General features: G+C 41.6%; 1 protein-coding gene and 1 non-coding gene across 31 annotated transcripts in view; both read left to right on the top strand.

Annotated features, from left to right (window-relative positions):
• The window catches only part of UBAP2 (ubiquitin associated protein 2), a 112,325-nt gene that overhangs the window by 60,338 nt on the left and 29,155 nt on the right, over positions 1-22,832 (top strand). For 8 of the 30 annotated variants that reach the window (XM_051856876.2, XM_051856846.2, XM_051856892.2 and 5 more), the window contains 6 exons: positions 5,835-5,889; positions 7,534-7,637; positions 14,143-14,208; positions 16,116-16,171; positions 18,099-18,166; positions 19,828-20,017. In XM_051856876.2, coding sequence (XP_051712836.1) covers positions 5,835-5,889; positions 7,534-7,637; positions 14,143-14,208; positions 16,116-16,171; positions 18,099-18,166; positions 19,828-20,017 — 539 coding nt within the window. The remainder of the gene's footprint in view (positions 1-5,834; positions 5,890-7,533; positions 7,638-14,142; positions 14,209-16,115; positions 16,172-18,098; positions 18,167-19,827; positions 20,018-22,832) is intronic. The other 22 variants (XM_051856859.2, XM_070053371.1, XM_070053384.1 and 19 more) reach the window with 6 other exon arrangements.
• On the top strand, positions 20,135-20,215 carry LOC127485311 (small nucleolar RNA SNORD121A). Its single transcript, XR_007912416.1, has one exon. It is a non-coding gene; the product is annotated as a small nucleolar RNA SNORD121A (small nucleolar RNA).

Below are 22,832 nucleotides of genomic sequence, written 5' to 3'. Positions count from 1 at the left end.
AGGAGCCAGATGCTTCCTCCTGGTCTGCCATGTGGGTGCAGGGACCCAAGCAATTGGGCCATCCTCCACTGCCCTCGCGGGCCACAGCAGAGAGCTGGACTGGAAGAGGAGCAACCGGGACTAGAATCCAGGGTGCCGGCGCCACAGGCGGAGGATTAGCCAAGTGAGCTGGCCTATAAACACTTTTGTCTTTCAATTTTTAGAATTTAACTTGTTGAAGCGTAGTTTTTATATAAAACTAGATTTCATATGAAACCGTAACAGAACAAAGTATTAGCTTAAATATCAGAATTATGGGCCGGTGCCGCGGCTCAATAGGCACTTGGGCCAGGGCCTGCGGCGCTGGCACCCCGGGTTCTAGTCCCGGTCGGGGCACCGAATTCTGTCCCGGTTGCCCCTCTTCCAGGTCAGCTCTCTGCTGTGGCCCAGGAGTGCAGTGGAGGATAGCCCAAGTCCTTGGACCCTGCACCCACATGGGAGACCAGGAGAAGCTCCTGGCTTTGGATCAGTGCAGTATGCCGGCCACAGTGCACCAACCACAGCGGCCATTGGAGGGTGAACCAACAGTAAAGGAAGACCTTTCTCTCTGTCTCTCTCTTTTTCTCACTGTCCACTCTGCCTGTCAAAAAAAAAAAAAAAAAAAAAAAAAAAATCAGAATTAGGAAATGTTTGAATATTTCTTCCTGTAATAGAACTATTATTTACATGTACTCATGTATGAATTGTCAGTTCATAAGTGTGCACATAATATATTTAATCTCAAGAATATTTCTCGAGTACATTTTTGGAAATAGAAGGTAAACATAAGTATTCTGTGGGACTATAATCAAGAATGGACTGTGTTTTGGAGAGGAAGTTTATCTAAATAGGTATATATTCAGGAGAAAAGAAAGCATACAAAGTATAAAAATTAAAAGATATAAACATATTTCAATGGGAATTTCAGAGATACTTTCTTTTCTTCTCTTTCTCCTCTACCTCAAAAGTTACAAATACTTTTGAAGTAGCATGCACCTGGAGTCTTACAGCTGTGGGGTGGGCTTATGACAACAGAGCTATCTCGCTTTCCAACAAGGAAGTCAAAGATATTTTACATTTTTCCAATTTCAGTAAATGTAATACAGTCCTCTGCTTTTACGTGATACACATTTTCTACTCTTCTGAAATCCTTTGTAGCAGTTATTTCTGTCTGCAGACCTCACTGCTCCAGACTCTACTTGACAGAGTCCAGGTGTTGGTAAACGATCTTGGCTTCCGCCATAGCCTCCTTGGTGCTGCTCACTGCTCCTGCCACTTGGCCCGGTCTGGTCCTGCAGAACTCTCTGTGCTGCCACCTTGTAGGTCGCAGTTTGGAGTCTGAGTTTGTGCACAGGACAGGGGGGTATGGCCAACGGGCGGTGCCTCTTGAGACCACATTCTTCTGGTCCCAGTCAGCCCAAGGAACCAAGATGATGGCCCAAGTGCCTGGGCCCCTGCTTCCACATGGGAGATCTGGAAGAAGCTCGTGGCTCCTGGCTTCAGTCTGGCCAAGCCTTGGCTATTGTGGCCATTTGGGGAGTGAACCATCAGATGGAAGACTTTCCGTATCTCTCTATCTCTACTTCTCCCTCTCTGTAACTTGCCTTTCAAATAATCTTTTTTTTTTTTTTTTTTTAATTTTTTTTAAGACAGAGTTAAGAGAGAGGTAGAAATAAAGAGAGAGGTCTTCCATCGGTGTTTTACTCCCCAGATGGCCACAGTGGCCGGAGCTGTACTGTTCCGAAGCCAGGAGCTTCATCCAGGTCTCCCATGTGGGTACAGGGGCCCAAGGACTTGGGCCATCTTCTACTGCTTTCCCAGGCCATAGCAGAGAGCTGGATGAGAAGAGGAGCAGCTGGGACTAGAACCGGCGCCCATATGGGATGCCAGCACTTCAGGCCAGGTCTTTAACCTGCTGCACATAGCACTGGGCCATCAAGTTAATAAATCTTTAAAAAAAAAAAAATTCTTAATAGACCTACATTAGGGGCAGGCACTGTAGTGCAGTAGGTTAATCCTCTGCCTGTGGCACCAGCATCCCATATGGGCGCTGGTTCTAGTCCCAGCTGCTCCGCTTCCAATCCAGCTCTCTGCCATGGCCTGGGAAAGCAGTAAAGAATGGCCCAAGTACTTGGGCCCCTGTACCCACATGGGAGACTGGGAGGAGGCTCCTGCCTCCTGGCTTCAGATTGGTGCAGCTCTAGCAGTTATTGCCATTTGGGGAGTGAACCAATGGAAGGAAGACCTCTCTCTCTCCCTCTCACTGTCTGTAACTCTACCTCTCAAAAAAAAAAAAAAAAAAAAAAAGAAAGAAAAGAAAAGAAAAGACATACATTAAAGTGGTAAAATAAGGGCATTATTAATTTTTAATTTTAAAAGATTTTATTTATTTATTTGAGAGAGAGAGCCGCAGACAGAAGGAGAGGCAGACAGAAAGGTCTTCCTTCCGCTGGTTCAATCCCCAAATGGCCACAATGGCCAGAGCTGGGCCAATCTGAAGCCAGGAGCCAGGAGCTTCCTCTGGGTCTCCCACGTGGGTGCAGGGATCCAAGGACTTGGGCCATTCTCTGCTGCTTTCCCTGGCCATAGCACAGAGCTAGATAGGGAAAGGAGCAGCCAGAACATGAACCAGTGCCCATATGGGATGCCAGCACCATAAGCAAAAGCCTAGCCCACTATGCCACAGCGTCAGCCCCTAATGCAATCTTCTGACCTCATTCCAGTTTTGCTGTTCATCTTACTAAGTTTTTTAAAAGATTTATTTATTTATTTATTTGAGAGGCAGAGTTACATAGAGAGGGAAAGGTAGAGAGAGATTTTCCATCTGCTGGTTCATTCTCCAAATGGCCGCAATGGCTGGAGCTCAGCAGATCTGAAGCCAGGAGCCACGGGCTTCTTCTGGATCTCCCAGGTGGGTGCAGCAGCCCAAGCATGTGTGCCATCTTCCACTGCTTTCTCAGACCGTTAACAGGGAGCTGGATTGGAAGAGAAGCAGCTGGGACACGAACTGGTGCCCATATGGGAGTCAGGCTCCACGTGTGGAGACAACCTACTTCTCACAGCGCCTACTAATGTTCTTTATAGTAACAAAAGAAATTTCTTGTTTTAGATCCAATTTATGGCTCCATATTGCATATTTTTTAATGATTTTATTTGAAAGGCAGAGTGACAGAACGGGAGTTCACTCCTCGAATGGCCACTAGAGTATCTTCAGTTGCCTTCCCAGAGGCATTACCTGGATGCTGTATTGGAAGCGGGACAAGTGGGATTTGAACCAGCACTCTGAAGCTGGTGTTGCAGGCAGTGGCTTAACCAGCTGTGCCCTGATGCCAGATCTTTCCTGCACCATTTTTTTTTAAAGATTTTATTTATTTGAGAGGTAGAACTATAGACAATGAGACGGAGAGACAGAAAGTTCCTCCCTGTTGGTTCACTCCCCAAATGGCTGCAGTGGCCGGAGCTGCACCAATCCAAAGCCAGGAGCCAGGTGCTTCTTCCCAGTCTCCCACATGGGTGCAGAGGCTCAAGCACATGGGCCATCCTCCACTGCCCTTCCAGGCCACAGCAGAGAGCCAGATCGGAATAGGAGCTGGGACTAGAACTGGTGCCCATATGAGATGCTGGCATTGCAGGCAGAGGATTAGCCTACTGTGTCATTTTATGTACCCACCACGAGAGTGCAAAGGTGCACTCTGTCTTCAACACTTGTTGTTTTCTGATTTTTTAAAAGATAATAGCTATCGTAGTGGATGTGAGGTGATCTTTTACTAGTTTTGACATGTTTCCCTATTGCTCTGTGATGTTGAATATATTTTCATGTGCTTGCTGGCCATTTGTATTTGTTCTTTAGAGAAATGTTATTCAAGTCCTTTTGCTCCTTTTTGAATCCAATGGTTTGTTTTTGTTGTTGACTTTTAGTAGTGCTGTATATATTCTAAATGCTACTGTCTCATCAAATATGTAGTTTACAGATACTTTCTCCCATCCTTTGGGTTGCCTTTTTACTCTATTGATAATGTTTTGACTACATGCCAACCTTTTTTTAAAATTTATTTTCAGCCGGCACCGCGGCTCACTAGGCTAATCCTCCGCCTTGCAGCACCGGCACACCGGGTTCTAGTCCCGGTCGGGGCGCCAGATTCTGTCCCGGTTGCCCCTCTTCCAGGCCAGCTCTCTGCTGTGGCCAGGGAGTGCAGTGGAGGATGGCCCAAGTGCTTGGGCCCTGCACCCCATGGGAGACCAGGATAAGTACCTGGCTCCTGCCACCGGATCAGCGCGGTGCACCGGCCGCGGTGGCCATTGGAGGGTGAACCAACAGCAAAGGAAGGCCTTTCTCTCTGTCTCTCTCTCTCACTGTCCACTCTGCCTGTCAAAAAATTTAAAAAAAAAAATTTATGTTCACGTTATTTGAAAAGCATAGAGGTGAGATAGGAGGAGACAGATAAACAGAGATCTTCCATCCACTGGTTGACTCTTAAAATGCCAACAACAGCCAGGGTTGGGTTACTCTGAAGCTGATATCCTAGAACTTTGTCTGGGTCTCCACATGGGTGACAAGGGCCCCATACACTTTGGCCATCATTGCTGCCTTCCCAAGTTATGCACTGGAAGAAAACTCATTCAGAAGTGGAGCATTGTGACCCAGACTAGGTATTCTGATATGAGATGTGGACATGCTAACTGGGGGCTTCACTCTGCCAAATGACTGCCCCCATAGGAATTTTTAATTTTCATAGTCCAATTTTTTTATATTGCCTATACCTTTGGTTTCATATTCAGTAAGCCATTGCCTAATCCAACATTGTATGGTGTTTGCCCTGTTTTTTCCCTCACAAGTTTTATAATTTCAGTTTGTAAGTTTAGGTTTTTGATCCTCAGTTTAGAATTTCTAGGAAATCAATTAAAAAGATAGGACGACAGAGAAAAGATAGAAATAGAGAGAAAGTTCTCCCATTTACTGGTTTACTCCCCAAATTCCCACAAGGACCAGGGCTAGGGCAGGCCAAAGCCTGAAGCTAGGAACTCCCAGGGACTCATGCAATTGGGGCATCTTCTGCTGCTTTCCTAAACTCATTAGCAAGGAGCTGTGGGACTTGAACCTGCACCCTGATAAATGGGGTGCTGGCGTCACAGACTGATTTAGCCCACTGTACCACAGTGCCACCTGCAGTAGTTGATTTTAGAAGTTTCCAATTGGTGCCTGCATTGTGGCACAACAGATAAGGCTCCTGTTGCTATACTGGCATCCCATATTGGAGTGTTAGTTTGAGTCCTGGCTCCTTTGTTTCTGATCTAGCTTCTTTCTAATTTAAGTGAGAAGGTAGTACATGATGTCTCAAGTGTTGCCACCTATGTGGGAGACCTGGATGAAGTTCTTGATTCTGGCTTTGGGCTGGCCTAGACCTGGATGTTGTGGACATTTCAGGAGTGATCCAGCATATGGAAGATAGCTCTTTCTCTCTGTCTCGTCTCTGTGTATGTCTGTCTTTCCCCCTCTCTGTCATTCTTTATTTCAAACAAATAAATAGATGTTAAAAGAGAAAGACACAGAAGGTTTTATAACATAGCCTGCCTATGTAAAGCTATCAGATATCACCAGTACACTAGCAGAAATTATCTTTAATAGCTTTTGAATTCACTATCTTGGTAGGTAGTTGTGTCAGCAGGGAACAACAAATAGGGTGCCCTGGATGGAAATGTCGGTGCTGTTGGGAACAATAATAATGTTTTGGTGATGAGTAAGGATGGAGAATTTGATAGAACCCTAATTGTTTAGGATATAAGTATTATTTTATCGTGCAATTTTTGTTTTTAAGGATTTGGACGTGGTAGAGGGAGAGGGGCAGGAAGGTTCTCAACCCAAGCCATGGGGTAAGTCACAGCTGTCATATTTTTGTAGTTCATTTCTTCCCTAGTTGTTACTTTATTTTTCCTTCCTCTGCCTTGTCAATTATCCTGATGAGTCAGAAAATTATTAACAAATCACATAGTACAAGAATGGCCTTTAGAGTAGGATTTCTAGCCCTTGGCACTAGAGACACTTTAGCTTGGATAATACTTAATTGGGGTAATGGAGTACATAGGATATTTATCAAGGTCTCTTCTCTATTAAATGCCAGCAGCACCTCTCCTGAGGTTGTGACAATCAAAATGTCTATAGACATTGCCACATGTTCTTTGGGAGGAAGGTGTGTAGTCATCCCTAGCTGAAAACCACTGCCCTGTAGGAGCCATGTTGGTAAATCCCACAATTGTCTCTGAATGCTTCATAAATTGAATGCTTATTCATGTTATTCTACCCAAATTTGAATAGTGAAGTATGAGCATAGTAAATAGACACTATAATAAAACCATATTTGTTGTTTCTGGGTTCTCTCTCTTTTCCCTCTATTTTTCTTTCAGATTTATTTGTTTCAAATGCAGAGGGATGGGTGGTGGGGGTATAGATCTTCCATCCACTGGTTTACTCCCAAAATGGCTTCAACAGCTGGGGCTTGGCCAGGATGAATCCTGGTACTCCATCCTGGTTTCCCACACCAGTGGCAGGGGCCCAGGTATCTGGCCCATCATTTGCTTCCCTCCCAAGAACATTAGCAAGAAGCTGGATCAGAAGTAGAACAGCTGGGACGTCATATGGCATTCAGGTATGGGATGCCTGTTGTGCCACAATACCAGCTGCTCCAGAAGCATTAGCTCCCACAGGGTTGTTAAAGTCTTATGGAAGCCATATGTAGATGACAGTCAAGGAAGTAAGGGAATTGACTCAAGCAGTAGCCCTTTGTCACTGTTGTCACTGCTGTCGGTGCCTATGGCTGTGGTCCCTCTTTTGTCTTCTCTGTTTTCTGCCTAAACTTCCTGTGGAAAATGAGGAGATGAAAACCCATGGAGCACTTAAACATTTGCCTACCTTGAGGACTTTAAATGATTTTTCTCTTTAGTTTTTAAAATGAAAATATTAAAGGTAGTAATCATTTTGGACTGTGTTAGATGTGTGAATCATGATTCCTTATGGATATTCAGTTTAAAATTTTGATTAAAAAAAAGAGGTGCTGAACAAAGACTTTTCTTATTTTTAACTGATGTTTCTATATTTAAAGAAGTACATAGTTCAGATGTAAAAAGTTTAAAGCCAGACTTGATTTCTGATGTGTAAATAGAAGACCTGTTGTTTATTTATGCCTTAGTTTTCAGTGGAACTTTCCATTAGAGCCCTTATTGTGCCTGAAGCCTCTGCGTCCTCCTGCTTGCATTATGATGGAGAGGACAGGTTTTAGGACAAAGGGCTATTATAAAAGATATATGGAAGATCCCCAATTATCTTTTGTTTAATAGAAGATCTGTATCCCAATGGATACAAGAATTAGCTATACTTAAATAGGAGGAGTAGAAAGGGTAGTCCTTTATACTGTCTGTAAGAAGAACTGGGCTCTTTTGGGGAATGATCATATATACTCATTTTTGTGGCTTTGGTGCTTGCTTGATTTGCCTTTATTTTTTCTTTATTTCAAACTTAAGGACTTTTAATCCTGCGGACTATTCGGATTCCACATCTTCAGATGGGTGTGGAACAAAGCTAGTGATTTGGGAAGCTGCTCAGAATGGTGCAAATGAGGGAAGTGGTAAGTGTTCTAGATTTGCTATAGGTGGGTTTTAAATATTTGAGCTCTTAAGAGTTTTAATTTATTGATTTTTTTTTAAACTTGTTTATTTGAAAGGCAGAGTTACAAAGAGAGGGAAGAGACAGAGAGAGAGCTTCCATCCATTGGTTCAATCCCCAAATGGCCACAATGGCTGGAGTTGGGCCAGACTGAATCCAGGAGCTTCCTCTAGGTATCCCACTTGGGTATTAGGGACCCAAGCACTTGGGCCTTCTTCCCCTGCTTTCCCAGGCTATCAGCAGGGAGCTGGTCTGGAGTAGAGCATTTGGAATTCGAACTGGTGCCTGTGCTGCAGGTGATGGCTTAACTCCCTGTGCCACAAGACCAGCCCCAAGAGTTTTATGTTCTGGGGCCGGTGCTATGGTGTGGCAGGTAAAACCACCATCTGCAGTACTGACATCCCATATGGGCACTGGTCCTGGTCCTGGCTTCTCTACTTCTGATTCAGCTCTCCCTGCTTATGGCCTGGGAAAGCAGTGGAAGATGGCTTAAGTGTTTGGGCCTCTGCACCTGCATGGGAGACCTGGAAGAAGCTCCTGGCTTCAGATCAGCCCAACATGGGCCATCGTGACCATTTGAGGACTGTACCAGCAGATGGAAGACCTCTCTGTCTTTGTCTCTCTCTGCCTCTGCCTGTCTGTAACTGCCTTTCAAATAAATTAAATAAATCTTTTAAAAAAAGAGTTTTATGTTCTTATGCAAAGATAGAACTCTAAGTGTGCTAATGGAGCTGAATGAAAAATTGGCCACTCTGCTACCTCTGAGACTAGTCCTTGTTGGTTCTTACCTCTAGAATTTCTCACATCAAAATTTCATTGATGATGTGGAATGTGATTTTTCCCTTCCATACTTTGTGTAAGTCAGTACTTAAGCCACACTCCACTCCAGTATGTCAGATATACAGGAATTCTTAGAAGAATTTTTACTGAAAGTATTCAGCCATTTCCATGGTGAACACTAAAATTTGGGGCAATATTGCTGGTTATTGTACATCCCTATCTTTTGGATTATTTTCTGAAATTCATTGATAAATCAGATGATTTACTCATGAAAGTAAGCAAGCTGTTAAAGTCATATTTATAAGAACATAACTTAAGCCTTAATAAAATGCAGCTCAATGGGTAAAAATATAAATTATGAAAAAGCAACACTCATATAACATCAGCCATGACAAAAAATAGATAATAGCATGATCCTAGAAGCTCAATTAATTAGTGAATTAGGAATATAGATACTGTAGAGAGGATCAACAGAAATCAAAAGTAGGAATACTGATAAACTACTTGGGAGACTTACCAAAGGAAGGTAAAGAAGCATAAGTGGGTTGAGAAAAATCACGTGATATTAGAAGGTTATATGTTACGTCAATAAGTTTTTTGCCAACAAATTTAAAATGACAGATTGAGCTCATTCTTGTAAATCTTAAAAACCTAAGTATTGGAACATAAAATCTAGTAAGACAGAAAATTGCTTATATCACAACACATGAAATTTATACTAGATATTTCTTAAAAATCAATTTGTACATATAAATTCAGGAGAATGGCAAAGATGGCTTGACACATAACCTGGTGCAAAAGTGCTCATAGCATAATTTATAATTATCAAAAAATCAAGGGGACAAGACAGCATGGCCCAGTAGTTTGAGCTGCTACTTAGGATGACTTCATCCCATATCTCAGTACGTGAGATCAAGGCTCACCTCTGCTTTTAATGTAGCTTCCTTCTAATGCAATGGGGAGGCAGCAAATGATGGCCCAAGTATTTGAGTTCCTGTCTACCACATGGAAGACCCAGATGGAGCTCCCAACTCCTGGCTTTGGCCTGGCCCAGCTTTGGCTGTTGCAGACAGTTGAGGGGTAACCAGTAGATAGAAGATATCTCTTTGTTTTGGTCCCTCTGCCTTTCAAGTAAACAAATTAACTGATCTTACAGAAGAAAAAAAAAAAAAAGTAGAAGCAACCCAAGTGTCCATCAGTGAATGAATGATTAGGAAAATGTAAAATGTCTATGTTGGGGAGTATTGGAGAGCCTCAAATGCAATGAAGAGATGCTACAATATGGATAATACTTAAAAACATGCAGAGTTAAGAAGGCAGTCAGAAAATTTTATATTTTGTATTTTGTAATTCTGTTTATTTAGCTGTTCAGTTTAGGCAAATCCCTAGAAACAGAAAATAGATTGTTGATTGCCTAGTGCTGGAATCTCTTGGTAATGAGGAATGGCAGCTAATGGGTATAGTGTTTATTCTTGGAGATGGAGATATTCTTGGGTTAGATGGTGGTGATGACTGCACAAATTGTAAATAGTCATACCAAAAATTATTCATTTTTCTATTTTGAAAGACTGAATTTCATGTTTAGTATATTTATTAAAAATGTCTTATTCACCCTTTTAGTGAAGTTAAGTAGAAAACTTACATAATCATTTTATCAAGGAAAAGAATTTTGATACCATTTTTATTTTGTTTGCTTGTTAAACCCTGGCACTTAGAAATATAGAAACATTTCCTTGAGCAGATGAAGGTTATCTGTAAAATTTATAGCTAATATTATAGTCACTGATGAAATAGTAAATCTTTTTCCTCTGGAACAAGATCAAGGTGCTTATTGCCACTGTTATTGTTCACCATTATACTGTAGGTCCTAACCAGTGCAATAAGGAAAATACAGACTTCATCAGGGTTAGAAACAGACTAAAACGCCACTCATTTGTTGTGATAAAGGAGATTTTTAAAAGATGCTTACTAGATATATGTTTCATGAATAGTTGTATTTCTGTAATCTACCAATGATCAAAGAATGGAAAAATATGATAGTAGCTTCGTAAACATCATGCATAGGACTAACTAGTGATAAATACATTTCATGGTCTTCTACCTAGAACAATATGAAGCAGTATTGTTAATAAAGAAGATACGACGGAGAGATATATGATTTTATTGTTGTTCCGAAGTTTAAGCTTTACTGAATTATTCTTAGTATTTATTATATTAATCCATGGTAGCTTATTCCATGTCAACTGATGGTATATTGAAATAATTGATAAATAAAATTCACCCCTTTTTATGGGCATAAGTGGATACATTCTAACAAATGTATCTAGGATTTTAACTACCATTAAAATTGAGATATCAGAGTAGGTATTTGGCCTAGTGGTTAAGACATCTTTGGGACACTGATAAATCAGAGTGCCTAGATTTGAGTCCTGGCTCCAATCCCAGTTCCAGCTTCCTGTTTCTCTTGGGTGGCAATAAGTGTTGCCTCAAGTAGTTGGGTCTCTGCTACCAACATGAGTGATGTGAATTGAGTTCATGGCTCCTGTCTTCAGCCTTGTATAGCTTTGGTTGTGAATTTTTTCAGGGATGAACCAGGGAATGGGAGATTTCTCTCTCTGTCCATTAGTTTGTCTCTCTGCTTTTCAAATAAAAATAAATAGGATCAAGATATCAATTTTGCGTCCTAATTAACTGACTGCCCATGGAAAGTATTTGGGGTTAAGAAAGAGAAAAGAAGAAAGGGGAGAGAGAGAACAAATGAGAGAAAAGGGAGGGAGGGAGGGAAAATCCCTTAGAATTGTATTTAAACTTTTGAATCTGCAAAAACCTAACTATAAATAAAAAAAAAAAAAGAGGGCCGGCGCCGCGGCTCACTAGGCTAATCCTCCGCCTAGCGGCGCCGGCACACCGGGTTCTAGTCCCGGTCGGGGCGCCGGATTCTGTCCCGGTTGCCCCTCTTCCAGGCCAGCCCTCTGCTGTGGCCAGGGAGTGCAGTGGAGGATGGCCCAGGTGCTTGGGCCCTGCACCCCATGGGAGACCAGGAAAAGCACCTGGCTCCTGGCTCCTGCCATCGGATCAGCGCAGTGCGCTGGCCGCAGCGCGCCAGCCGCGGCGGCCATTGGAGGGTGAACCAACGGCAAAGGAAGACCTTTCTCTCTGTCTCTCTCTCTCACTGTCCACTCTGCCTGTCAAAAAAAAAAAAAAAAAAAAAAAAAAAAAAAAAAAAAAGGAAAATATTTGGGAAAGAATGCATCTGTACAGCCTACTTTTCACCCTCTTCTCATGATTCCCTAAACAATGCAGTATAACAGCCGTTAACATTGTTCTATATGCTCTAGAGTTGGTTTAAAGTATATGGGAAGATGTACATAGTTTATATACAAATGCTGTTCATTTGATATGAGGGGTGTTAGCATCCACAGGTTTTGGTATCTCTTAGGGTCCTGGAACCAGTCTCCATCAAATAGTTAAGGATGAACTGTAGTTTAGCAATAAACACAAGCCCGTGAAGCTGATTGATTTTGATAAAGGTTATGAAGCAATTAAATATATATATAATAATGTACTCAAAAGAGTAACTCCAAGTCGGTAATAAATCTACATGTGAAACCTAAAAGTCCACTTCACAAAGAAAATATATTGGCAAGGTCTGTTGACTTTAGCTTAGGCGTAATTTTCTTATTTATGTTCCCTAAAGCATGAGTCACAAAAGAAAATTTGACAAAGTATACTTTATAAAAATTCTGCTCTTTTGAAGCAAATAATGAAAAGGCAAGCCATACTGTACGAGAAAATATTGTAAACCCATACTTGACAGAGTATTTGTATATAGAATATATAAAGAAGCCTCAAAACTTAGCAGTAAGCAAACAACCTCCAGAACGTTTGTAAAAACTGAGTAGTAAAATGGGAAAGGTCTGCGAATGGGTAATTGTAATGGTAGCACAAAATAGTGTGTGTACTTACTACTGCTGAGTGGTAAATTTTAAATATTCTGTTTTTGTTTTTTTTTTAACTATGATTTTTAAAAAATGGAACCAGCATTGTAAGCTTATCAGTGTCCTGGGTTTTAGTGTTTAGTGTTCTACTATAATTACTGGAAATGTTGTCATTGGGACTCTGGGTGAAGGGTAGCTTCAAAATAAAATGTTCACTAGAAATGAGGAAAGGAATAGAACAGATGGTTCATGAAAGAAGATGGTATAGAGGGCACGTAAGCCTACACAAATAGACTTCTCATCTTTAGTAACCAGAGAAATACAAATGAAAACCACAGTTATCTACCATTCATCTATTAAAGTGGATATAGGCCGGCGCCGCGGCTCACTAGGCTAATCCTCCGCCTAGCGGCGCCGGCACACCGGGTTCTAGTCCCGGTCGGGGCGCCGGATTCTGTCCCGGTTGCCCCTCTTCCAGGCCAGCTCTCTGCTGTGGCCAGGGAGTGCAGTGGAGGATGGCCCAGGTGCTTGGGCCCTGCACCCCATGGGAGACCAGGAAAAGCACCTGGCTCCTGGCTCCTGCCATCGGATCAGCGCGGTGCGCCGGCCGCAGCGCGCCGGCCGCGGCAGCCATTGGAGGGTGAACCAACGGCAAAGGAAGACCTTTCTCTCTGTCTCTCTCTCTCACTGTCCACTCTGCCTGTCAAAAAAATAAAAAAAAATAATAAATAAATAAATAAATAAATAAAGTGGATATAAAAGAAAAGTGATAATGCCATGTGCTAATGAAGATGGCCAAATAACTGGAATTCTTAGCCATTTCTGATGGAAAGCATACGGTTATCATATAATGCGACAATCCCAAACATAGGTTTTTTAAGAAAGTAGAATGAAAACACATCCAAGCAAAAATATGTAAGTAATGTTTATACATCAAGTATTAGAACAGAATGTTGAATTAAACTCTTACTAGCTATTTTTCGTTTATATTCTCTCTTCCCTTTATCTCCCATCACCTATCCCTCCTTAATTCTCACTTATCGTAACAAATTCTTGCCAGTATGCGTTTAGATAAGCAAGATGAGTTTGTTGGAAAATACAGTTAAGGGTTTCATTAGCTGGTGGACTGCTGCAGTTTCTCTGCAGTGATACTGTATTGCTGTAAAGACAGAGGTCTGAGCCCAGCATGCAACCTTTCAAGCTCAGAAAGCTGACTGTTGAATCTAGTAAACAACGGAACTAAATTAGTCAAACTGCTAGAAATTTGCTATAATAAAAATAGTTAAGGAGCTTAGTAAACATGGGAATGATAGTGAGTGTGGTTGATAGAACTGTGTTCAGGAGCCATCGGGCACGATTCAGTGCCTGAGTCACAGTGGCCTGTGACTATAAGGACCGCAGTGAGATTCTCTGCCCTTGCAGTACTGTAGTTCCCACCCTCGACAGAGGGTACGTTCTGTAACCCTGGTGGGGATGCCTGCAACTGTAGGTAGTTCCAAACTGCAGATATACTGTGTTTTTCCCTATACATACATACATTTATATATGCATACATATTGTAAGGGTTGACTTATATATTAGGCACAGTAAATGATGAACATTAATAACCAATAATAAAATAGAGCAATTATAACAACATACTGTAATAAGGTTATGTAATAGGGTTATGCTAATTACTGGCCAGTTTCTCTTCTGAGGAATACTTTCATTGTTGTATGATAAAACCTTGCATTTTACATTGATCTACAGAACTGGCATCAAATGATCACAGCGTAGCTCAGGATCTGCCAAACAAAGGTTCTTACAAACTCAAAGGTATGAATGTTTTATTTTAAAATCTAACAATATGTTTAAAATGTCTTCATTTTTTATATATAAAAGTTCATCTGGGGGCCAGCATCACAATGTAGCCGGTAAAGCTGCTGCCTCCAATCCTGGCATCCCACTTGGCCACCAGTACATGTTCAGGTTGCTTTGCTTCCTATCCAGCTCCCTGCTGATGGCTTAGGAAAAGCAGTGTAAGATGACTCAAGTGTTTGGGCTCCTGTACCCACGTGGGAGATCCAGATGAAACTGTTGGCTCCTGGCTTCCACCTGGCGGTTGTGGCTGTTTATGGAATGTTCCACTGGATGGAAGGTCTTGCTTTGTAATTCTGACTTCCAAAATAAATAAATCCTTTAAAAAATAACATTAGATATTTATAATATATATTTTTATAACAATTTCATAAAAATTTTTAGCTTCTGATTATTGACTTTTTTCTTTTGCTCTTTCAATTTTTTTCGTTTCTTTTGAGAGAGTGTGTCCTAATATGCTGAGTCACTTACTAAATGCTAACAACTGACAAAAGTGGGCAAAGCCAGAACCAGGAGGCCGAACTCAATTCAGGTCTCCCACATGGGTAGTAGGACCCGTTACTTCAGCTGTCATCATTGCTCCCCAGGATTGGCACAGGCAGGAAAGTGAAGTCTGGGTTCTGAGCTGAAAAGTGAACCTAGGCAAACTCAGAGGAAAGCAGTCTTTATTGTTGCTAGTCCGAACACCTGCCCCCATTATTTAATTTTGAAGAAGTTGATTATGTTATTAAGGTGATATCCAGGAAACTAGACCTTGTCACTTGCCACCTTTTCATCTCTCCCCTCTCCACACAGTTTTTGTTTTTAAACTATTTATTCATTTGAAAGAGTTGCAGAAAGAGGAGGTGGATTAGAGAGAGTGATCTTCCATCCACTGGTACACTTCCCAGATGGCCACAACAGCCAGGGGGGCTGATCCAGGCCAAAGGCAGGAACCAGTAACTTCTTCCAGGTCTCCTACATGGGTGACAGGGCCCCAAAGTACTTGGGCTATCTTTTGCTGCCTTCACAGGCATATAAGCAGGGAGCTGGATCTAAAATGGACAGCTGGGACTAGAACCCACTTGCCACAACACCAGCCTCCAACACAGACTTTTTGAAGAAAGAAATGGGAGTTTGCTTATCAATTGCCTGTTTTCTTCCAATGATGAGATAAAAACCATTCAGTATCCCAATTTCTCTAGATGGTTGTGGTTAATATTTTGATGTATTTCCCTTTAAAACCATTTGGGTTTGTTTCTTCATGTGAGCTTTAAACTAAGGGGCCTGACCATACACAAGATCTAAAAAGCATATGTTAGCGTATTTGGTTACCAGTAATTTTCTTCTTAGGCACTTAAATATTTTGTGGATGCTTTTTGTTTAAGAAGTATTACAGCCCATCCTGTATACCTGCTTTTTGAGACAGTATGGCAGTCTTGATGGGAGCAGGAGTAATGTTAAACTTTCAGAACCTTTGAGGGAACCATCTTGTAAAGCTACTCTTTTAAGAATCCTTCTCTAAATTTGATAATTCTGTAGTCTGCCTGAAATAGGGTCTTGTTTTAATGGTATATATCATCAATAGAGTATTTTTATGGTATGTCTGTACTTTATTATTCACGGCAGAATTGCTTGACTATGATGTCCATTGAAAGAAAATCAATTTGAGACACTTATGTTGTGTAGGTATTTCTGACCGAGTTGCATTGGAAAATATTACTGAATATATTGAGAATTCATCAAGAATTTCATATTTGTTGAGTTGTTAGCTAAATTATTGAGATGCATGATACTTTTTCTGGCATAACATAGAATTCAGAATCATTTAGAGGAAGACAGTATTTGATTTTGTGCTATGAACTTTGATTGTTGTCATTTCCTAGCAGGGGCCTGGAAGAATTCTGTGGAGGAATGGACAACAGAAGACTGGAACGAAGATGTAAGTGTCTGGCCTTGGATCAGATGCATCCCTTTCATAAAATGATTTTTTGAAAAATCCTTTATTTGTGAGTCTGGTTTATTACTCAGTTCTTTCCAAGAGCTGGCTGGGCTGGGCCAGACAAGCAGGTAGCCAGGAATTCAATTCAGGTCTCCCACATAGATGTTAGGATCCAAATACTTGGGCTGTCACCTGCTGCCTCCACAGCATGTGCATTAGCAAGGAAATTGGATTGGAGGCAGAGACAAGACTGTTCTAGGCATTCAGATGTGGGATGTGGATATCTTAAGGTGTGTCTTCACTGTAGTGCCAGACAGCCGCTCCCACACTATCTTTAAGTGTCTTGTGTTAGAATATGTGCTGCGATTTTGTTTGGGTCCCAGAAAGGGAATAGTTCTTGGTATAAGGCTTTATATCTTCATGTCTGTCAAGGTCAGCAGACAGGTTAGAAAATCAGGGGGTCAGAATATAAAAGACTTATATTCAAATTCTTTTTTAAAATTTTTTATTATTTGAAGGGCAGAGTTATATAGAGAGGTGGAGAGGCAGAGAGAGAGAGAGAGAGAGAGAGATCTTCCACCTGCTGGTTCAGTCTCCAAATGGCTACAGTGGCTGGGGCTCGGCCAGCCTGAAGCCTGAAGCCTGAAGCTTTTTCCAGGTCTCCATGTTGTGTGCAGGGGCCCAACCACTTGGGAAATTCTCCACTACTTTCCCAGGAGCATTGGCAGGTTGCTGAATAGGAAGTAGAGCAGCTGGGTTTCAAACCAGCACCCATATGGGATGGCAGTGTCACAGGTAGGGGCTCAACCTACTTTGACACAATGCCGGCCACCAAATTTAAGTGTCCTGACTTTGGAGAAGCCATCTTTCCATACTGAGCCTCCTGGATTTCATTTATGTAATGAGTATTGTCATAGCTGTCCTGCCTTCATAAGACTTTTTCTTTTATCTTCCCGTTAAAATCTGGTAAATGCAATACACATGTGCATACTCACAGATACTAATATTCTGTTAGAATATGTATTTTCTGAAAAAAGCATGTTTATTGAGAATTAATAAAAATTTTAAAATTTTCTGAGATTATGCTGATTGGCAGGAGAATAATCTAAAATGCTAATCCTAGATTTCTTGTAGACCTTAGAGCAATAACTGTTGTCTCCCTAACCCTTTACTTTTTAAAGTAGGGTTATTTATTTGAAAGGGAAAGCTTCAGAGAGACCTTTTCCTTCTGCTGATTCTCTCCCCAAATGGTTGCAACAAGCTAGGCCTATGCCAGTCTGAAGCTGGGTGCCTGGAACTCTATTCAGGTCTCCCACCCTCCCAAGTGGGTGGCAGAGGCCCAGCCGCTTGGGCTCCCCCCTGCTGCCTTCCCAGGTGCGTTAGCTGGGAGTTGGATTGGAAGTAGCACAGCCACAACTTGAACCCAATATGAGATGCTGGTTATACAAATGAAGGCTCAACTTGAGGTACTCCAATACGGGCCCCAGAAAAGAAATTTAAGTGTTGATTAATGAAATGCAAAAGTTACTGTCTTTTTAAGAAGAAAATGTCTATTTGACCATTTCAAACTTCTCAGTTCCCTTTTGTCATTTTTGGTAGCATTTGTGCTGTTTTGTTTGTTTATTTTTTTTTCTGCTGTTATTTTGTGTAATGACAGAGGAGTGAGACTGGGACTTGAACCTTGATCTGACTTCATTTTGTGGCATCGCTTCTAATAATTGTCATCATTTCCCTCAGAAGTCATTCTTGTAGGATTGTCAATCTAAAATTTCCTTCACCTGAAGAAAGTTTGCTTGTATATTTAATTCGTTTTAGAACACCTTTTGAATGAACTGAATGAACATGATGACTAGAAATTGTCAGGAATTCAAGTTATTTGGAGTTTTATATAGAGTAACATTAACTTTTTTTTCTACCTTTCTTGCAGCTTTCTGAAACAAAGGTCTTCACTTCCTCATCTGTTCCAGGAGAGAATCAGGCCACACCTGGGCAAAGGTAAACAGTTTCCAGCATCTTTGTTTTTCAAGCCCTGATTGAAATTTTTTGCTTAGGATAAGTATCTTCAATTCTAGAACTTTTTTTCTGTTTTTGTCCCATTTCTTGTAAGTGTAACCTATAATTACCCTCACCTGATGAGCTGACAGAGCTTCAGTCACAACTTTCCTTAGTGGTTGTATCCACAGGAATTAAATTAACAGCTCTTATATTGATTTTTTTTTTTTTTTTTTTTTTTTTTTTTTTTTTTTTTGCTGCGGCCGGCGCACCGCGCTGATCCGATGGCAGGAGCCAGGAGCCAGGTGCTTTTCCTGGTCTCCCATGGGGTGCAGGGCCCAAGCACCTGGGCCATCCTCCACTGCACTCCCTGGCCACAGCAGAGGGCTGGCCTGGAAGAGGGGCAACCGGGACAGAATCCGGCGCCCCGACCGGGACTAGAACCCGGTGTGCCGGCGCCGCTAGGCGGAGGATTAGCCTAGTGAGCCGCGGCGCCGGCCGTCTTATGTTGATTTTTCACTTGTGGTAGAGGTTATGTTTACAAAAATGAAATGTGTAAGCATTTAAAAGATTTAACTCTTGGGGCCAGTGCTGTGGCATAGCAGGTAGGGCCTCAAGCCTGCAGTGCCGGCATCCCATATGGGCGCTGGTTTGAATCCCAACTGGTCTACTTCTTTTTTTTTTTTTTTGACAGGCAGAGTGGACAGTGAGAGAGAGAGACAGAGAGAAAGGTCTTCCTTTGCCGTTGGTTCACCCTCCAATGGCCGCCGCGGCCGGCGCACCGCGCTGATCCGATGGCAGGAGCCAGGAGCCAGGTGCTTTTCCTGGTCTCCCATGGGGTGCAGGGCCCAAGCACCTGGGCCATCCTCCACTGCACTCCCTGGCCACAACAGAGAGCTGGCCTGGAAGAGGGGCAACTGAGAGGACTTCATGGAGTACATTACCATGTTAGGCAATCCACTATGACTTGCAGGTCCTACTCAGTACGTGTAGAGATGAGCTGGTATTGGATTGCATACGTTTCATCTGGAACTTCACCTTGCACATTGAGGAAAGGTGCTATGTCTCAAATTGAAACATCTATCTTTCTTTTGGGATGAGAAGAGATGTAGTTAACAAGAGAATTTGTTAATTTATTGTATATTGTTTCTCAAAAATTTGAGAAAGTTAATATGGTTTGTATGAAAGACACTTAGCATTTATAGGAACATTTAAGATAAATGTGAAAGTTTTTGAATGGTTTATGGCTAAGACTTTCATCCTGTAAGACTATGAAACATTATCTTCTAGGAAAATTTAAGGAACACAGGATCCAAATACTAAATAGGGTAACATGTTCTAAACAGACTCTTGAGACAAGCTTTAGAAAATTGTTTATTTCAGTGCGTCAGTTTTTATAGTCATTCATGATTGTGTCATTTCTATGAAAATTTCTCAATGCAGTTTTTTGTTTTCCTTCTTGCCAAAGCCTACTTTGGTTTCTGTGGCTTTGTGGGATATTTTTTATGCCCTCTTTTTAGCTCCCATAGGCCCCGTTTTCTAAAAAGTCACTTAGATTTCACTTAGATAATCTTTAGTGTGAGTTTATTTTATGATTCACTTTTTAGATTTATTTGTTATGTTTGCTTATGAACTATTTTCTCATTTGCTTTTTGTCTTTTTAGCATTGATCTGGTAGCCTTGCTTCAGAAGTCTGTTCCTCCCAACCAAGCCTCAGAAGCCAACTCCTTTGAAACTTCCCAACAGCCGGGTTTTGGCCAAGCCCTTGTCTTCACAAATTCTCAACATAACAATCAGATGGCACCAGGGACTGGCGGCTCCAATGCTGTCAACTCCTATTCTCCTCAAAGTCTGGTAACTCACTTTTGTTTCAGTATAAAATTTTAAGCAATATGTCCATTGGCAAATGTTTTCTAGAATGTAACACATATTTTAGATATTTATCCATTTACAAAATAATTCTATGCATCAGTCCAGAAGACAATGATGTGATAAACTCCAAGCACATATCTGATGATTCCATGTGGAATGTAACTACTGAGATTTCTGGATAATGATGCAAATATTTCTTTGTGATAAGTTGAATTCTTCTCAACTAATGGTTCTTCAGATTGAAAAACATCCTTTTTATTAGTGATTTTTTTCTTTGATTTTGTTTCACAGTATTTAATGTGTTAATATTTTTTAAAAGAGATGTATTTATTTACCTGAAAGGCAGAGTCACAGAGAAGGAGAGGCACAGAGAGAAAGAGAGATTTCATCTGCTGGTTTACTCTCCAAATAGCTACTATGACCAGGGCTGGCCAGGCAGGTGCCAGGAACCTGGAGTTCTTCTGGGTCTTCCACATGGATGTGGGGGCCGAAGCCCTTGGACCATGCTCTGATGCTTTCCCAGGTGCATTAGCATGGAGCTGGATTAGAAGTTGAGCAGCCGGGACCCAACCAGTGCCGATATGGGATGCTGGTGCTGCAAATCATAACTTACAACATGCATTACAACATCAGCCCCTAATACATTAAGCTTTTGTTTCAGTTTATTTAAACGCAAATGCAAGTAATTTGGCTTGCTGCAAATCATGCAAAAATAGTTCTTTCCAAATCTGACTTTGTGTTTACATTTTTTACATATTTTTGTTATTCTGTAAAATTGGACATTTTTTTTAAATACTAATGATGTAATGAAGTCCCATGTGTTTCCTTGAAACAGTGTCATCTAGTGCTGTATATTTGAGACTGACTTTCTGCTGTCAGAAAGAACTTTGAGAAATATATTACTGAAGGGTGTGAAGGCAGACTGCCGGAGTGTAGTTTATGATAGAATCTAGTTGTATAATGGTTACATGAAATCCCTGCTTAACTTTAGGAAGTTCAGACTGCCCGAGAGGAGATTGAAAGGGCTGTGAACACAGACCTGTATTTTCACTAGTGATGATTATTTTGACTTTTTGTTTATTTGTTTTTATCTGAAATGTATTGTTGAGAAATAGAATGTTCTTCCCTACCTGGGTCAAATTGTTTGCTGTACCCTGAGAAAAGTGAATTTACAGACTTAAGGTTGGGTGTATGCTATGATGGTTAAGATGCTACTTGTGAAGGCTGATGTTGTGGCACAGTGGGTAAAGCTGCCACATACGATGCTAGCATCCCGTATGGTTGCTGGTTTGCATCTCGGCTGCTTTTTTCTGATGCAACTCCCTGCTAATGTGGAAATATGGCCCAAGCATCTACATGGAAGGCCTGGATGGAATCCCAGCCCTGGCCACTGTGGTCATTTGGAGAGCGAAGCAGCAGATGGGAGAGCTCACCTTCTCCCTCTCCATGTAATAGTTAAAACTTTAAAAAACGATTTAAAAAGCTACTTGGAAATTCTGCATCTTGGGTCTGAGTGCCTAGATTCAAGTCTTGGTTCTGCTTGATTCCAGCTTCCTACTAATATGAACCCTGGTAGGTTCAAGTACCTTGGTCCCTGCCACACATGTGGGAGATCCAGCTGCTGCTGTTGTGGGTCCTTTGGAGACTAAACTAGTAATGGAAGATCTCTGTGTTGGTCTCTGTCTCCCTCTCAGCTTCTCTGCCTTTCAGATGAATACAATTTGAAATAAAAGAAAATGTGTATTTTTTCTTACTGTCTTCTCCATGCAGTCATGTCACATTGTGGGCTTGGGGCTTAGCATGTTTAGTGTCATTGTTGTTTGAGTTGGTGTCAGTGCTTGAAATGGGCATGCTGCCATCTCTGTTTTGAAAAGAAAGGCCCAATAACTAGAACCTTTGTGTTTTGAGTGAACCACTGTTGTTCTCTTCTGTGTTTCTATCTCCTACTGGTGTAAAGCTGTGAAGTCCTCGCTGACTCTCAGCCTGGCACTGAGTTCATGGGTATCACTTGAGTTCTTTTGAAAAATTGTATTTATTTGAGAAGCAGAGAGAGAGCTCCTGTGGCTGGTTCACTTCCCAGATGACCACAACTGCTGGGATTGGGTCAGGGTTGAAACTGGGAGCCTGGAACTCAATCTAGGTCTCCTGTGTGTGTAGCAGGGACCCAAATACCTGAGCCAACATGAAGTTCTTCTCAGGGTGTGCATTAGCAGGGAGCTAGAATCAGGAGCAGAACTGGGACTTGACTGTAGGCACTGTGACATGGGATGTGGGAATCATTATCTTAACTGGGGCCAAACTGCCTCCTGCCAAACAAAGGCAGTGATAATTAATTATTGTGCTGAATCACAAGTGGACTAGCTGGGACTCTCAGCCAGGCTCTCGGGAGTGGCATGCTGGCATTCCACATGTTGACTTCAACACAGTACCAACCCAGCATTCCAGTGCTTGGATTTTTAGTGACCTTCATGTGTGTTACACCTTGAGAAACTGGAGTGCAAATTGACTGTTTAACACTGTACTAGGGTGATGGTTTTCCACTCTACAGCACTTTATAACCATTAGGGAACATAGTAAATTGCAACAACAGTAATGATGGTAGTAGTAGCAATAATAATACTTAGGATAGCCTCAAGACAAAATGAGTGAGAATCTTTGAGATGGGAATTTGGTCCCTGTGTGTGTTTGTATATGTGTATGCATTTGTATGTGAACATGCTTATTTAAAAGTTCTCCATTGATTTAAATTTGTAGGAGACATTGAGAGGCCCTATACTAAGTGGCATTTTAGGCATGG

The sequence above is a fragment of the Oryctolagus cuniculus genome, chromosome 1, assembly GCF_964237555.1.
Source record: "Oryctolagus cuniculus chromosome 1, mOryCun1.1, whole genome shotgun sequence".
Taxonomy (NCBI): domain Eukaryota; kingdom Metazoa; phylum Chordata; class Mammalia; order Lagomorpha; family Leporidae; genus Oryctolagus; species Oryctolagus cuniculus.
This window is presented reverse-complemented; position numbering and strand designations above follow the sequence as displayed.